Source organism: Erinaceus europaeus, chromosome 6 (assembly GCF_950295315.1).
Source record: "Erinaceus europaeus chromosome 6, mEriEur2.1, whole genome shotgun sequence".
In the NCBI taxonomy this organism is placed as follows: domain Eukaryota; kingdom Metazoa; phylum Chordata; class Mammalia; order Eulipotyphla; family Erinaceidae; genus Erinaceus; species Erinaceus europaeus.
Genome location: NC_080167.1, coordinates 9320328 through 9338234, shown reverse-complemented (window position 1 = coordinate 9338234; position 17907 = coordinate 9320328). Strand labels below are relative to the sequence as shown.

Genomic DNA, 17907 nt, shown 5'->3' with positions numbered 1-17907 from the left:
AAGGGGGCGGACCAATCGTGTGCGTCAGCCGTCCATGGCAGCGCCCGGGTCCTAGCGCCGGCCCCCAACTAGGCCTGAGCACCCGAACAGCGGCCGGAAGCACTCGGGAGTCACGTGCTGCCCGCCGCGCCAGTGATTGGCTTGCGCTGAGGCGAGGATGCCGCTGAGATTGCTGAATTGTCTGGACAGGTAAAACAGAAAATGCTTTTTTTTTTTTTTTTCGTTTACATTTCCTCCCCCCACACACACACACCCGAAATGGTCTGTGTGATCTCCAGCCCGTAAATCCTTCTGCTTTACGCTGAGCGTAGGTTGCAAGAGTGAAGGCCGCCATGGTGCATCCCCGTGCACCTGCTTGCCCGCCCCTTGTGCAAACCAGAGATGCTCTAATGCCTCCATCACCCTGCGGTCATGTCCCGCTCCCGGGGTGCAACCTCAGACATTGCACGCCTCGAAAAGTCGCAGGGTAACCTTTCTTGAGGGTGCAGTGCGATGGATGGAGTGGAGGGACTAGGCATTTCATTCATTCGGGTGCGTCCCAAGTGCAAAAAGAAATGTACCCTTTGATCATGTATGCCTTGCTCCCAGCAGAGACTCTGGGGTCCCCTCGAAACTAGTCAGCCGAATGCAGAATCTTGGACATGTGGTTGAAAGACTGTGTCATATTTGTGAATAGAAAATTGGGGGTAAAAAAAATAAAAAAATAAAAAAGAAAAAAAAAAGAAAATTGGGGGTGCTGTGTTCCTCGGGATTTTGCAAGTGATGGGGAGGAGGCATTATAGTGAAACGGCAAGTTTTTAGAATATATTTAGGGACTACACTTTCCTTCACATATGAAGAGAATGCTTTTTATTGACTCGTTTCTTAAGTTATTACCCCCCCAAAAAAAGAAAGTAGGGTTAAAAAAAATTTAAAAAAAATAAAAATAAAAAAAATTAAATTAAAAAAAAGAAAGTAGGGTTAATTTTCATTCTTTAGGAGGAATGAAGGGGGAGGAGCTTGCACATATATGACACAGATGAGCTGCCTCCCCCTTTTCTCCACTCTACAGACTGAGAAAGAGAGAGAGAGATGCAAACACTGCTATCATCCAGGAAGTTCCCTTGATGCTGGCCATGGTCTTCGTCTATGCTGCCTACAGTTGAATCCAGGGCCTTGGCCACAGTCGGCAGTGTGCTTTATCTGCTGAGGTTACCTTTCTAATTTTAGTGGTCCTTGTGACACCAGTGCTGACCCTTATATAGGATTAAGAAGCCATTTAACAGTTGACTGTGATGCCTTGAACCAAGAGTCAAAAAAAAAAAAAAAAACTTTTGTCTTGGTACTAAATGAGGTTCATGGAGAGCCAGGTGGTGGTGCACGCAGTTGAGCACATATACCACCATATGCAAGGACCAGGGCTCAAGCCTTCTGTCTGCACCTACAAGGGGAAAGCTTCACAAGCTCTGAAGCAAGTGCTACAAGTGTCTGTCTTCCCCTTTCCCTCTCTATCCCTCCTCTCTCTCTCTTTTTTTTTTAAATTTCTTTAGTGGGGGGATTAATGTTTCACATTTGACAGTAAATACAATAGTTTGTACATGCATAAAATTTCTCAGTTTCCCACATATCCCCTCTTCATTTCTCTCTGTCCTATAAAATGAAAAACGAAAAAAGAAAGGAAAGGAGGGGTCTGGCATTGGCGCAGTGGGTTAAGCACACGTGGCACAAAGTGCAGGGACGGGTGTAAGGATCCCAGTTCGAGCCCCCAGCTCCCCACCTGCAGGGGAGTCGCTTCACAGGCGGTGAAGCAGGTCTGCAGGTGTCTGTCTTTCTCTCCCCCTCTCTGTCTTCCCCTCCTCTCTCCATTTCTCTCTGTCCTATCCAACAATGAACAACATCAACAATGGTAATGATGATAACTACAATGAGGCTACAACAAGGGCAACAAAAGGGGAAAAAATGGCCTCCAGGAGCGGTGGATTCATGGTGCAGGCACCGAGCCCAGCAATAACCCTGGAGGAAAGATAAAAAAGAAGAAGAAGGAAAGGAGAAAAGAAAACGAAGAAAGGGGGGAAATGGCCTACAGGAGTGGTGGATTCATGTGCAGGCACTGAGCCCGAGTCATAACCCTGGTAGAAATAGTAATATATATATTACTATATATATATATATATATATATATAACTATATATGCACATATCTATGTATGTATATATATTCATGGGGAGTCTGGGGGTTTTGTTTCTTTTCTAGGTAAAAGAAGGGAGGGCGCAAGGGATCTAAGAAACACCTAGATGTTTTATTCAGGATGTTGTAATAAAGGATGGGTGCTTCTCTGTGCCGGGTAACGCCTGGGTGCCAAGCTAGTAAGGCAAACTATGCAGGCAGGATCTCTGTTTTTGTGTTATTTGCCTTTTAAGTGGAGGACAGGTCATAAAGCAAATAAACAAATGTAAATAAATGAAGTATTACAAAGAAGGCTCAGCAGGACAGTGTTTTGGTGGGTCTGGAGGGTGAGAAGTCTTCTGGGAGGTGGCGACATTTGACCTGAGGGAGGAAAAGCGTTCCTGGAAGAGGAGACAGACAGACGTGTTCAGGCACTGAGACAGGACCAGGTTGCCACGTTGGAAGACAGAAAGGCCAGCAGGGCCAGGGTGGAGAAAATAGAAGGAAATGAGGTTGGAAACATCAGCCAAACCTGTTGGCCAGCAACAGAGGTTGGATTTTTTCTGCAGGCAGTGTGAAAGAAGCCACCTGAAGCTAAAAACAATTTTATAGAGACTCATCATGTGACAATAGGACAAGATAGATGAAGATCGCAACTGTCTTCAAGAGCTCCAAAGATAGGTGAATCATTGAGAGCTGGCCAGGGCCTAGGAGATGGCCCAGTGTACCACATGGAAGCACCATGGACAGCACCAAGTGAGTGCCATGGATGGTGTTTACTTACTGTCTCTCCCTCTCATTTCTCTCTAAAATCAAGGAGTACAAATTAGACCGGGGAGATGGCTCAGTGGTGCTGCACGTGTACAAGGTCCTGGATCCACTCCCTGACACTTCATTGAGAGAGAGGAAAATTGATCAGAGCTACAGAACCCACAACCGTGATGCTCTAGATTTATTCGCAGGTTCAGAACATCCTGTGGATTACTCACATAGGTGTTCTGTGCCATCCAGGATTTGAGGTATCTGCTAAGCCCCCTTGATCAGAGCCTGCCTCAGGAGAGGAAAAGAAGACTGAGTCCTGCTTTCTATGAGACCTGGTGGCCCCATCTGGAGCCCAGAATGCCCAGCTCACGTGTCACCAGCATGGAGTTCTGAAGTCCATGTGGCTCTTCAAGGTGAACCAGGTGAGGAGTCCCCGTGGGACTTCACACTTTTATTAAATAGGAGGGCTGGAAGGCGGCATTGGCCTTGGTCCCTCCTGCCCCACCTCCCATTACACAGGTGGGTATCTGGGGCCACAGAGAGGTTGCATGTTTGTCCATGATCACACAGCAAAGGAGGGTGGGCACAGTCCATGGTCCGTGTCTCCTAACTGCCTCCTGCCCCTCATGTGACACTATAACACGGTCCCCCACTTCCTTCTATCCCAGGGGTCCTCCTCCACAGAGGGTCTCCACACTTGCCTGTGAAACGGACCACCAGCACTTTCTTCATGGGCTTGAAGGTGGCTCTGAGGGTTGATTGGCTTAAAAGGTGAAGGCACGGTCGGGACAGTGTCAGGGTAGAAGCTAAGGGGAGGGTGCTTGCTGCCTGCCGGGGTGTTTTTCCCAACCTCGGGGAGAAGGGGGACCCTCACTCATGCACTGTGTTGCCTCCAGGTCTTAAGGAAGATGCAGAGACGCCACAGCAGCAATACAGACAGTGCTCCGCCGGAAAGGTAGGCCATCCTGTTTTCCTTCCCTCTGAGGACCTGGGCTTCCAGTGTGTGTATGTTGAGGGCACCCCAACGTGGATCCGTGATACCTGCCTCCTGGGGAGGTAACACAGTGGGCAGAGCACAGGCCTTGCAGGCATGCAGCACCATGTGCTTTGGGCTCACTCTTTTTCCCATTAAAAACAAATTATATATATATATTGCCATCACCAGAGCATTACCCAAAAGCAAATTTCACCTCTCTGTGCCAACTTCTTTCAACTAGAAAGAGAGAGAGAGAGAGAGAAGGAAAGACTCCATGGCACTAGGACTTCCCTCACCCCCAAAGCAGCCCCCATGTGGTGTCAGGCCTTTGAAGCCAGGTCTCAGGCATGGCGTGGCAGATGCCCTACCTAGTGGGCTGTTATTTCAGGGCCCCAAATAATTTTTAAAAATTTTTTTGTTCTAATAAGAGAAGGCGAGATAGACACAAAGAAAAAGACAGAGAAACCAGAGCACTGCTCAGCTCTGGATTACTGTGGTGCTGGGAAGTAAACCTGGGGCTTCAGAGCCTCAGCTATGAAAGTCTTTTGCAGAGCAGGAGTAGATAGTATAATTATGCAAAGAGAATCTCATGCCTGAGGCTCCAAAATCCCAGGTTCAGTCCCCCACACCACCATAAACCAGAACCCAATAGTGCTCTAGTAAATAGATAAATGATAGATAAATAGGTAAGTAGGTAGGTAGGTAAGTAGATAGATAGATAGATAGATAGATAGATAGATAGATAGATAGATAGATAGATAAGATAGATAAACAGATAAAAGAAAGCCTTTTTGGGAGTTGGGCAGTAGTGTAGTGGGTTAAGCACACATGGCGCAAAGCACAAAGACTGGCATAAGGATCCTGGTTCGAGCCCCCGGCTCCCCACCTGCAGGAGAGTCGCTTCACAGGCGATGAAGCAGGTCTGCAGGTGTCTGTCTTTCTCTCCTCCTCTCTATCTTCCCCTCCTCTCTCCATTTCTCTCTGTCCTGTCTAACAATGATGGCATTAATAACAACAACAATAATAATTACAACAACAACAACAACAAAAACAAGGGCAACAAAAGGGAAAATAAGTAAGTATATATATAAAAGAGATAGTTAAAAAAAAAAAAAAGAAAGTCTTTTGCACTCAGCCAGGTGTGCCAGCACCCGGCCAGGCCCAATGACAAGAAAGTCTTTTGCAGAACCCCAATGCTATTTCCCAAGACCCCCAAATAAATCTTTAAAAAAATAATAGGGGCCAGTGGTTAAGTGCACATGATGCGAAGCGCAAGGAACAGCCCAAAGATGCCGATTCCAGCCCCTGGCTCCACACCTTCAGGGGGTCACTTCACAAGTGGTGAAGCAGGTCTGCAGGTGTCTGTCTTTCTCTCTCCCTCTCTGTCTTCCCCTCCTCTCTCAATTTCTCTCTGTCCTATCCAACAACAATAACAGCAAGAAGAACAGGGCAACAAAATGGAAAAAATGGCCTCTAGGAGCAGTGGATTCATCATAGAGGCACCAAGCCCCAGCAATAACCCTGGAGGGGAAAAAAAAAAAAGTAACAACAGGGCCGGCCAAATAACTTGACCGGGCAACGTGCCTTTTTTGCCGTATGCATGACCTAGGGTTAAGCCTGGCCCCCACCACACTGGGAGGTTTGGTGCTGTAGCCTGCTTCGTTCTTTCTCTCTTCTCCCTTCCAGTCCCTCTCTATGTGAAAAAGTCATCCTGATATTAGTGTATCTTGAAAGATTTTAAATATTTATTTTGGAGATTTTTAAAAGATATTTTTAGAGAATTGTACATCAAACTAGGTTAGTTTTTCGAGTGTTAATTCAAGTATAATTAGTGTCACCAGTTATCCCCTTCCTTCCCAACCACAGTTACCGTTTCAGCAGCATTTCTAGGGTTCATTGGGGTGTTACTTACAAATGTTAATGAACAACTGAATGGTTTTCCCTTTAACTCTGTTGAAACGGGCCAGAGAAAATAAATTATGATTTTACCTTGGGCCAGAGCCAACATTTATGTCAGTCTGTGGATTCTAATTCCTGTTTTGTCATTGTACATATTAAATAAATCTATTAACTTAAGTCCTTTAAAAAATAAATAAATAGGGAGTTGGGCGGTAGCGCAGTGGGTTAAGCGCACGTGGTGCAAAGCGCAATAACCGACCAGCGTAAGGATCCTGGTTCAAGCCCCCAGCTCCCCACCTGAAGGGGAGTCACTTCACAAGCGGTGAAGCAGGTCTGCAGGTGTCTATCTTTCTCTCTTCCTCTCTGTCTTCCCCTCCTCTCTCCATTTCTCCCTGGCCTATCCAGCAATAACAACAACAATAACTACAGCAATAAAGCAACAAAGGCAACAAGGGAATAAGTAAATATAATAAATAAATAATAAAATAGAAGAAGAATAAGTCAGCCTGGAAGCAATAAAGCCTGAAAGACAACCAAATTAAAAAAAAGTATGTGAAAACCATGCTGGTCTGGGGCCAGACGGTGGCAGACCTGGATAAGTGCATACGCTATTGTGCATCAGGACCCAGGTTCAAGCCCCTGGTCTCCACCTGCAGGGGGAATGCTTTACAAGTGGAATGCTTTACAATGCTGTAGATGTCTGTCTGTCTCTCTCCCTCTCTATCTACCACCTCTCAATTTCTGTCTGTATCCAATGATAAAAGAAAGAAAATAAATAAATAATATTTAAAAAAATAAAACATGCTGCTTACCAGAGGGCATAGTGAAGGAGGTGGGGGTGGGTAGAGAGAGGGACCTTTTGGAGGTGATGTTTCTGGAACTTTGGTCATGGCCGTGTTGAGTCTTGTGCTCATTCTTGTAAAGAATAAGCCTTGCCACACACTGGGTCCAGGTCCAAGCTCAGCACCATACAGGAGGTGCTGAGACACCAGGGAACGCTCTTATGCTGTGGTGTCTTTCTCCCTCTGAATGGAAAAGTAGCCCTGGGGGCAAAAAGCCTTGCATGAGCCCTGGACTCCACAGTGCAGCCCTGGCATCAGTAGGCTAACGGGTGCGTGTCTCAGAGCAAGCACTCAAGACACAGTGACCCTCATATTTCTGCCATGGTCACTGCCCTCAGATTTTCAGTTCACTCTGAGGTCAGACAACTATTCTGGAAACTGCTGCCAAGGGTTGCTCTCTGCCAGAGGGGGAGTCTGTGCATCCCCACCCTCACTCAACAACACCCTGGGCTTTATTTACAGGCGGGGAAACTGAGGCCCAGGGGTGGAGTTACTTGCCAAAGGCACCAGCGGCAGGAGGTGACTGTACTGGGACATAGTCTGGGGTTGTGTAATTTGAGGCTGGCCTTCTTCCCTGCAGAACAGCCAAACAGTGACACCAAACTCTGCAGCCATTGGGGAAGCAAAGGGAAGGTAGGGGTGGCTGCCTGCTTCTGGAGTGCATGCCAGCAGGGGAGTGGAGACTGGGGGACTGTCCCAGCCCGAGGACGGCTCCCAGGGCATGTTCTCTGTAGGGCTCCCTTCCGCCAAAACCCCAGCTCCAGAGCGGTTTAACTGTGTTTCTTCAATTCTGTGTTTGTCTGCATTATAGGGCTGATTGTAGGGCTGGAGGAACAGCCAGACCTGTTTCCATCTCCCCTGTGGTCCTGAGCCTGTGTCCTCACCACCTCTGCTCTCATATGCCCAGTCAGTCTCTCACCTGCCCCAGCGGCCTAGGGCTAGCTGCCAGACAATGGGAGCTCACTGCCAGAGCCCAACACCATGACACCATTACACCAACCAGCCTGAAGCCTTGTCTCCTGCCGGCTTTGTTCAGTGCAGAGGGCACCATTAAAATGCCCACAATCTTGGGAGTTGGGCAGTAGCGCAGTGGTTAAGCGCAGGTGGTGCAAAGCACAAGGACTGGTGAAAGGATCCCGGTTCGAGCCCCCACCTCCCCACCTGCAGGGGAGTCGCTTCACAGGCGGTGAAGCAGGTCTGCAGGTGTCTGTCTTTCTCTCCCCCTCTCTGTCTTCCCCTCCTCTCTCCATTTCTCTCTGCCCTATCCAACAACGAAGATATCAATAACAACGACAATAATAACTACAACAAGGGCAAAAAGAAAGGGAGATGAATAAATAAATATTTTTTTAAAATGCCACAATCTGGGCAGGGATAGATACCATAATGGTTATGCAAACAGACTCTCTTGCCTGAGGCTGCAAGGTCCCAGGTTCAATCCCCTGCACCGCCATATGCCATAAATGAACAGACTCTGGTAAAAAAAACAACTAAAAGCCACAATTTCCGGGTTTCTCCTTACTCCTCCTGGCCTTCTGACCATCCCTGCTCCCCCACCCCCCACTCTAGCCCTGCCTGGCATGGCATGCACCCTTCTCTTGGGAAGTGTATACTAAAAGTCTGCTCTTCATGCAACGGCCTCCCCACAATGTTGCCCAATCACCTCCATACATTAAACTCTGGTGTGTGTGTGTGTGTTTGGGGAGTCACTGAGCTATGTGCCGGGTCTGGAATGTGAGCCAAGATCAGAGGCAAGTTGCTAAGCGTTGGACAGCTTGTCACTGTGCAAAGCCATGTCCAATGTGGTCACTTCTGGCCCACTGACAAGTAACCCTGAGAGGCAGGCTTCGCAATGAAGGGAAGTTTTTATTGGCTTAACCAGTGCTATAAAATCTGCAGTGCTATAAAATTTGGTGAGGGGTGACAGTTTGATACCAGCACTATTTTGTTTGGTTTTTTATATTTAATATTTATTTATTTATTTTAAAACGGAGACATTAACAAAACCATAGGACGAGAGTGGTACAACTCCACACAATTCCCACCACTAGATCTCCGCATCCGTGCTTCAGTCTGGGTGAATCTACTTCTCATCCTAGGCAGCCCCACACGCTAGGCCTTAAGTGGTTAAAATGGAAGCGTAGTCTCCACCCCTCCCCCCAGTCTCCCAAGGACTGTTCTTTCCCGATTAAGCTGCAATCCCGGCTGGATCCTGAGCCCAGGGAAGGGAGGCAGCTATAAAAAGCCCTTTGGTGGGTTGAGTCCGCCCTGGCTGCACTAGCGGACCCCTGGGCCCGGTGAACTCAGAGTGCAGTTGGGTCCTGGGGGGATAGGGCAGCTTTCCAGAACCCCAAGGGGCAGGGAAGGGAGAGGCGGCCCCCACATGAGTCCACGTGGGCATCTGCCAGAACTCCTACTTTCTGAGCTCAGCGTCTTCAAAAGCAGAGGACGCTCCAGGCCCCCTGAGGCCCATAGCCATGGTGGCAGTGGCTGTTGCCATTACCCACATTGCCCTAGTTATTACCCAGAGCCCGAGGGAGTGGGACCACACAGAGCCTGGGCTTTGGGGCTCAGCCGGAGATATGTGGGAGTAAGTGAGGAGCCATCTTCCATCCCCCCTTCCACACCCACCCTCCCACCCCCCACCCCCGCACCAGGCTCATGATACCTCCCTCAAGGTCAAGTTTGTGAAGCAAGAGAAGCTGGCCCCAGGACAGACCTGCATGGACTCTGTTGAGTTGCACAGGTGTGCTGTAGGATATTCATAGGTTTTCCACAGAAAATAATAATAATAAAGAAAAGAATTCCGTGGTCAAGTAAACACTAGGTTTAACACAGTGAAGCTTCTCAGTCGCAGACCTTTTCAGAGCCTTTAGCATGGGCTCACACATTCATAGTAGCATGCGGTACTTAGTTCACATGTGCTATCACAAAGCTGGGTGCTTTGTGCCGGGTAGGAGAGAGAAGCTGGGAGTGATTGATACCATGCAGTGGGTCCCAGTGTAAAATGTTGTTCTCGGTCCCACTGGCAGGTTAGAGTCACCCGGGGAGGGGGGCTAGGAGATGGCTCAGTGGGCAGTGAATGCCTGGCCTCGTGCAAGCTTCTGGGCCTGATCTCCAGCACCACACGGAGCAAGCACCACGGACAGCTCCAGCGGAGCACCTCGGGTGGTGGAGCAGTGCCTCAGTCTCTGTCTCTCCCTCTCTATCTCCATGTCTTCTTTTTCTCTAAACAGAATGAAAAAATGATCCAGAAAGGCCACTCATGAGTGTGTGAGGCCTGCAGTCCATTCTCCAGCAGCACATAAAAGAAATCACCCGGGGGGGGGGGAGGGGCGGGAGGTAGCGCAGCACATGGCATGAAGCGCAAGGACCGGCGTAAGGATCCCGGTTCGAGCCCCCGGCTCCCCACCTGCAGGGGGTCTCTTCACAGGCGGTGAAGCAGGTCTGCAGGTGTCTGTCTTTCTCTCCCCCTCTCTGTCTTCCCCTCCTCTCTCCATTTCTCTCTGTCCTATCCAACAACAACAACAGCAATAGCAACAGTAACAACAAGGGCAACAAAATGGGAAAAATGGCCTCCAGGAGCAGTGGATTTGTAGTGTAGGCACTGAGCCCAAGCTATAACCCTGGAGGCAATAAAAAAAGATAAATAAAATCATGGTCCAGGAGGTGGCACAGTGGAGAAAGCATTAGCTTTTCAAGCATGAGGTCCTGAGTTCAATTCCCAGCAGCACATGTACCAGAGTGATGTCTGGTTCTTTCTCTCTCTCCTCCGATCTTTCATACCTTTCTCCTCATTAATAAATAGATAAAATCTTTTTTTAAAAAATCATCAAGGGATGGTTGAGCAATTGAGATGCCAGGATCCCCTCACATACACCCCAAAGATTATGATTCTGCCTGCCAGCCTGGGGTCCTCAGTACCTGTACTTGTCACAGCGGCCTCAAGAGGTCTTGGAGCAAAGCCGGGGCAAGGACCCCAGGCCTCAGGGGAGAGGGGCACTGGGAGGTGACAGTGCATGCAGGGGACTGTCCTAGCTGGGGGCAGGGAGTCTCCAAAAATAGGAGCAGTCCTAGCAGCAATCTGACCACTGGGCACCCTTTACCACGGAGGGGCAGATGCAGGTGGGGGGTGGCCCACCCAGAGTAAGGCCTGTGCAAAGCCCTCCCCCTGGAAGTGAGAGAGGGGTTCCTTCAATGCATTGGGGACTGAGCAAAGACCCCCATGTATGACAAAGCAGGCACATTGTCCAGGTGGGCTCTCTCGCCAGCCTTCACTTCTCCCATGCCTCCCTTCCTCTGCTGGGACCTTCCTTTCTGCCTTCCTTTCTCTCTCTCTTTCTTCTTTTCTTCCCACAGGTCTGGGGAATGAGCCCAGGACCTTACACATGCATAGGATCACCCGTAAATGACCCCTCCAATACAGTTTTTCTTTTTCTTTTTTTATTGTTGTAGTTATTATTGTTGTTTTTTATTGATGTCATCGTTGTTGGACAGGACAGAGAGACATGGAGAGAGATGGGAAAGACAGAGAGGGGGAGAGAAAGATAGACACCTGCAGACTTGCTTCACCTGCAGGTGGGGAGCCAGGGGCTCGAACCAGGATTTTTACGCCAGTCCTTGTGCTTTGTGCCATGTGCGCTTAACCCGCTGCACTACTACCCGACTCCCTCCAATCCAGTTTTTCACTTTTTATTTCTATAGGAGAAAGAGAAGGAAAGACAAAGATGGGGGGAAGAGTGACAGAGTAGCAAAGAGGAGAAACACCACACCACCATCCACCACCCATGGTGCTCCCCCAGTCCCCCCACGGTGGTCTCATGTGGTGCCAGGACTTGAGCCCTGAGCCTCACACATGGAAGATGTACCCTCTACCAGACGAATCATTCTCTTCTGGCCCCTGGGCTTTTGTGTGCTTTGTGTTACGTGTGTGCAGTCCTCGCACGTGTGTGCCAGACTGAGCTGCCTCCCTGGCCCAGTCTTTCCTTTCTTCATTCTAGAGAAGAGGCGGGGCCAGGCAGGAAGAGAGAGAGACACTCTACCACCACTCTACCACTCTAGCACCCATGGAGCTTCCTCAGTGTTGGCTGTGGTGCTCCCAGTTGGGGCTGGGGATTGAACCCGGGGCCTTGGGCGCAGTTAGACCTGTTTGTTTGGTGCAGGGCCTGCAGAGCATATGCTCTACCCCTGAGCTACATCCCCTGAGCCCCATCCTACTGTCTTGCTCCTGACTGGCACCCTCTCCCTCTCCCTCTCTCTCTCCCTCTCTCTTTCTCCCCCCTCTCCCTCTCTCCTTCTCTCCCTCTCTCTCTCCCTCTCTATTCCTTTCCCTCTCTCTTTCTCTCCCTCTCCCTCTCCCTCTCTCTCTCCCTCTCTCTCCCTCTCTCTTTCTCCCCCCTCTCCCTCTCTCCTTCTCTCCCTCTCTCTCTCCCTCTCTATTCCTTTCCCTCTCTCTTTCTCTCCCTCTCTCTCTCCCCACCTCTCTCTCTCCCTTTCTCTCCCCCTCTCTGTCTCCCTCTCTCTCCCCCTTTCTCTTGCTCTCTCTCCCCCTCTTTCTCTTGCTCTCTCTCCCCCTCCCTCTTCCTCTCTCTCCCCTCTCTCTCCCTATCTCTCCCCCTCTCTCTCCCTCTCTCCCTCTCTCTCCCCCCCCTCTCATTCTCTCCCCCTCTCCCTCCCTCTTTCTCTCTCCCCCCACCTCTCCCTCTCTCTCCCCACCTCTCCCTCTCTCTCCCCCTCTCTCCCTCTCTCTTCCTCTCCTCTCCTTCTCTCCCTCTCTCTCTCTCTCCCCACCTCTCTCTTTCCCTTTTTCTCCCCCTCATCTCCCTCTCTCTCCCCCCTCTATCCCCCTCTCTCTCCCCCCTCTTTCTCTCCCTCTCTTTCCCTCTCTCTCCCTCTCTCTCCCTCTCTCTCCCCCCTCTATCTCCCTCTCTCTCCCTCTCTCTCCCCACCTCTCTCTCCCTCTCTCTCCCTCTCTCTCCCCACCTCTTTCTCCCTCTCTCTCCCTCTCTCTCCCTCTCTATCCCCCCCTCTCCCTCTCTCCCTCCCTCTCTCTCTCTCCCTCTCTCTCCTTCCCTCTCTCCTCTCTAGAAGTCGCAGCCAGGCACTCAGCTCGGAGGCCAGCGTGGATGAAGGGGGCGTCTTCGAGAGTCTGAAGGCAGAAGGGGCCTCCCCGCCCGCACTCTTCTCCGGGCTATCAGGGCTCCCAGCCGCCAGCCTCCCAGCGGCGCCCTTCCCGTCCAGCCTGGTGCTGGGGGCGGCGGGGGGCGGCGGGGACGTGTTCCTGCAGATGCCGACCAGCCGGGAAGAGGGCAGCAGCCGCAGCGAGGGGGGCACCTATCACCACCGGCCTCCCCATCACCACTTCCACCATGGGGGCCACCGCGGGGGCTCGCTGCTGCAGCACGTAGGCGGGGACCACCGCACACACGCCGAGGACACAGCAGACGAGCAGCACGGGACCCCCGCACCCGCGCTGTCCGAGCTCAAGGCCGCCATCTGCTGGCTGCAGAAAGGGCTGCCCTTCATCCTCATCCTCCTTGCCAAAGTGTGCTTCCAGCATAAGCTCGGTGAGCCTGGGGCCTGGGGGAGGGTGGGAGACTGGCTTGCAGATGGGGCCCCTCCACCCAAGGCTCCAGGGGTAAAAAAAAAAAAAAAAAAAAAAAAAAGATCTCCTCACCGTGCAAAGCGCTTCAGAGCATGGGATCCTGAGTCAGACCCGGGTTCAAATCCTCATGAATTCAGCTGTGTGGCTTGGGTCAAGTCACTCACCTTCTCTGAGCCTCAGGTTCCTCCAATGGACACAACCTCAGCTGGTCCATAAGTGGCAATGAGTGGAGTTGGAACTTAGAGTTTAGAGTACTTGGCTCTGAGCTCAGCTATTTCCAGCTGTGTGGTGCCGGATACTTCCACGAACCCCTCGGCCTTACCCTCCCCAGATGAGGATTCTGACAGCACAGAGCAGTCAAGAGCCTGTATTCAACTTTTTTTCTTTTTTCCTTCGGTGCATGGTTTGTTTTTTTCTTTTACCACCTGAGTTAGCACTGGGGCCTGGGGCATGCACTATCACTGCACCACTCTGGCAATCATTTCCACCACCGCCACCCCCACTGTTATCTTCCTGAGAGAAGCAGAGAGAAATAGAGAGGGAGAGGGAACGAGAGACACCTGCAGCACCGCTCCACCACTTGTGAAGCATCCCCCCTCCGCAGATGGGGATCAGGACTTGACGCTCAGTCCTCATAAATGCTAGTGTGTGTACACTACCAGGTGCACCATCACCCGGCCAGGCAGAGAGAGAAAGAGAGAACAGCACTACTCCACAACCCCTCTGTGTGGTGTCCCTGCATGGTAGCGAGCACTCTAGCAGGTGAGCTCTTTTCCAGCCTGCCCCCCTTGATTTTTTCTGTGTTGTGCTGTCGTAAAATACCAAGACTTGAACCCAGCGCCGCTCACACGCAAGGCACAGACTCTCTCTGAGCTCACACCCCACCCGCAGCCTCTCGAGGCCCAGGCCCAGCCTGCTGAGCCTGAGGGGTGACGTGGCCCCCTTGTCCGCAGGCATCGCCGTGTGCATCGGCATGGCCAGCACCTTTGCCTACGCCAACTCTGCGCTCCGGGAGCAGGTGTCTCTGAAGGTGAGTCTGCGACCAGTCTGGCTCCTCCTGCTGCTGTGACAAATGGCCACAAACCCAGAGACCTGACGCCCACAGACATGAGCTGCTGCAGCTGCAGAGGGAAACAGCTGGGAGGGGGTCATATCAGCGGTCGCCCAGAATGCACTCCTTCCCCAGGACTTGGGGTGGGGGATTCTCCTTGCTGATCCTGACCTAGCTCTGGAGTCTCCCATGACCTTTAACTCGGGACCCCTTCAAGTCATCAATGCTCTCTGATGATCCTTCCCTAGTCCCCTCTGCCTCTGACTCCTCTTCTGTCCCCTCTTCACTTTTAGGGGCCCTTGTGATTACATTGGGCCCAGCTGGATCCTTCAGAAGACTACCCAGGGCAAGGGCAGATGATCAGCAACCCTCCTTGCACCTGCAGCTGAGGTCCCCTTTGAACCCTAGTATGGGCACCAGGACTGGGCAGTGACACCTCTAGGGACATGCTAAAAGTCAGGGGCCGCACTTGGGAAGCCCTGGAATGTGTCATCCTTCTCCCAACAGTGGTGTTTCCCCCACATGTACCACACACCCACAGGGCCCAGTCATCTGATTTTCTTGTCCTTCAACCAATGATCTTACCTCCACCCCTTTTTTTTAATTAGTGATTTAATAAAGATTAACAAGATTGCAAGATAACAGGGGTACAATTCTACGCAGTTCCCACCACCAGAGTTCCAGGTGCCATCCCCTCCATTGGAAACTTCCCTATTCTTTATCTCTGTGGGAGTATGGACCAAATAAAAAAATTTTTCTTTATATATTTTTTTCCACACCATTCCCATCACCAGAGTTCTGAATCTTCACTTTCCCCGCTGCAATCCACCACAGTTCCCCTAAAGTTGTAGACATGAACCAACCATCTCTATAAATGTCCACATTTATATATAGTTGCACCTTCTTTTTCTGATTCAATCCTCTCTTCTCTACCCACTCAAAACATCGTAGTTACCTCCATGTGTCCCTCTCCTTTTCCTTCTTTCTCTGAGTGCTGATGGGGCTGGAGTGCAGAGTCCTCTTATCTTCATCCTATCACTTCTCCCCACTGGAAGTATGGATCAAGGTTGTTTATGGGAAGCAGAAGGTAGGAGTAGCTGCTTCTCCACTGAGCATGGGCATTGACAGGTCGATCCACACCCCCAGCCTGTTTCTGTCTTTCCCTAGTGGACCAGAGCTTTGGAGATTTGAGGGTCCAGGACACATTGGTGAGGTCATCTGCCCAGAGAAGTCAAAAGTGAAATCATGGTAGCATCTATAAGTTGGTGTCCAGAAGGTGTCATGACCTAAGTTGAGACAAGATGGTTAATGAACAGGAACCAAAATGTAGGATCAGAGCAGATGAGGTTAGGGATTTTAGGGCAGAAGAAATCCAGAGAAACCATTTTAGGCATGTTCCTAGGGGCATACAACTATAGTAGTCTTGCTTGAGTTTAGTAGCTAGCCTGAGGTTAGATGAGAATATTGTCTGAGAGATTGGTGTCAGAGTAGAGAAGAGGACCAGAAAGTTGGATTAGGGCAGGGAGTAGCTTCCATTCTTATTTAAAAAAAAAAAAATCTGTGGCTCAAATTAACTATTTCCCTCCATTCACCTGCTCCAGGGCCCACATGTAAATGCATATTTATATTTAGCACCAGATCCTGTGTGACCTCTAAGTCCCTGTTGGTCTGAGCTTATAGCTCATGGTCACATCTGAGGAACATTGCAGGCTGCACTCATTTCAGGACCAGTGGACCAAAATTCTTTATGGGGTGCAGAAAGTGGAAGGTCTGACTTCTGTAATTGCTTCTCCACTGGACATGGTCATTGGCAGGTGGATCCATATCCCCCAGCTTGTTTCTGTTTTTCCCTAGTGGGGTAGGGCTCTGGGGAGGTGAGACTTTGGGACACACTGGTGATGTCATCTGCCCAGGGAAGTCAGGATGGCATCATAGTGGCGTCTGCAGCTTGTCTCCACCCCTTCACTGAGGTTAAACCCGTTGTCCCAAATACCTCTGACACCTCCTGACACCAGCCACTCAGCAATGCTGGTGGAGAGGGGAATGTGGCTGGAATAATTTTCCCACTGAAAACATGGTGGCTCAGAGACCCTGAGGCCCTTGCCTGAGGTCACCCAGACAGTGGAATGATGACCTCAGACTGAGCCCAGCCCATGCTCAACCCCAGTTCCAATCCCAGTTCCTCCACCCACTGACCAGCCCTGAGCCAGGTTGCCGCTATGACTTCAGCCTAAGGTGCTACCTCTGGAAAGACTGCTGCCCCCACTTCACCCACCCAGTGAGAGGTTCAGCGAGAGCCTACATACAGTGTTTAGCACAGTCCCGCCATGCCAAAAACAGTGAAGTGAGCAGTTTGGGGGCAAAAGAGATGCAAAATGACTTCCATAACTGGGCTTCCCAGTCCCAGTTTCATTCCCTGCCCCACCATAAGCCAGAACTGAACAATATTGTGGATAAAAATTATTATTATTAAATAGCTGAGCTATTTTTGGTTGTTTTGTTATGTGCTCCTGGGGGTCTTTGAAGCCTGTGCACACTCTGGTAAGATGTTGCCCATCTACCAGCTTGTGCTTATTTTCTGCAAGAGACGGTGTTGATCTTCAGTGAACTGGGAACTTAATTTCCTATTAAATTAAATAATTTCCTATAAAATTTCCTATTAAACCTATGTCCTTCCGAGTCTAACTTCTCAGGCCCAGGCTCATTTCCTCGTTCTCTTCCACCTGTGAGTTAGCTTTACCGAAGCTCGGCTGATGGCACTTCCAGCAGTGCACCAGACAGACTTTCATGCCAGAAGTCACAGGTTCAATCCCCAGTACCTCTATAATCCAGAACTGAGCAGTGCTCTGGTTAAAAGTGGGGTGGGGGGAGGCGGAGGTGGCACATCTGGTTAAGGGCACATAGTCCTACGTGCAAAGACCTGAGCAAGGATCCCAGTTCTAACCCCCACTCCGCACGTTTCACAAGTGGTGAAGCAGGTCTGCAGGTGTCTATCTCTTTCCCTCTCTCCCCTTGCCCTTTCAGTTTCTCTCTGTCCTATCCAATAAAATGGGGGGGAAAGAAAGAAAGAAGGCTGCAAAGAGCAGTGGATTCATAGTGCTGGCACCAAGCCCCAATGATAGCCCTGGAGGCAAAAATAAAAAGTGTAGATTGATAGAGGATTAAACTGGCATCTGTCAGTCACAGAAGCGCAAAGAGCTGCTGAGTGGACTTAGCACACTGATAAGAGCAGTTGGCCTGTTGGAGTGGGCTTCTTGGGCTGTTAACCTTGACCGCTTCTGGAATAACAGGTGGACAGGGATGCATTTATTTTATCTGTGGGAACATGCATCGTGATAGTGAATGAGGGCTGAGTTCCATCTGGGGGGGGGGGGGGGCAGTGCAGTGTTTACCGAAACCACGGGGGAGGGAGGTTACACTGAGCAAGCTATGACCTCATCTGATTCCGGCAATGCAGTTGCCGGGCCAGGAAAAGAGCTGTTGAGAACCCGCCATTCAGGGGTCTCTGGGTGTCTCCCAGGGCACCCGCACAGGGACACACACGCCTCAGTGGCTTCTCTAGAGACATCCTGTGATTGCTCTCAAGTCGAGAAGCTGCTGGGAAACAGAAGGCCTGTCTTCCTGGGGC

The 17907-nt window shown here is 50.5% G+C and overlaps 1 protein-coding gene across 6 annotated transcripts in view; it reads left to right on the top strand.

Annotated features, from left to right (window-relative positions):
- Window positions 1-78: 78 nt before the first annotated feature.
- RNFT2 (ring finger protein, transmembrane 2) overlaps window positions 79-17907 on the top strand; it is a 71401-nt gene continuing 53572 nt past the window's right edge. For 3 of the 6 annotated variants that reach the window (XM_060193022.1, XM_060193024.1, XM_007528753.3), the window contains exons 1-5: window positions 79-189; window positions 3157-3329; window positions 3804-3862; window positions 12712-13190; window positions 14182-14258. In XM_060193022.1, the coding sequence (XP_060049005.1) occupies window positions 3306-3329; window positions 3804-3862; window positions 12712-13190; window positions 14182-14258 (639 nt within the window). In that variant the 5' untranslated portion in view covers window positions 79-189; window positions 3157-3305. Of the gene's footprint in view, window positions 190-2962; window positions 3427-3575; window positions 3679-3803; window positions 3863-12711; window positions 13191-14181; window positions 14259-17907 lie in introns of those variants that run through there. The other 3 variants (XM_016190567.2, XM_060193021.1, XM_060193023.1) reach the window with 3 other exon arrangements.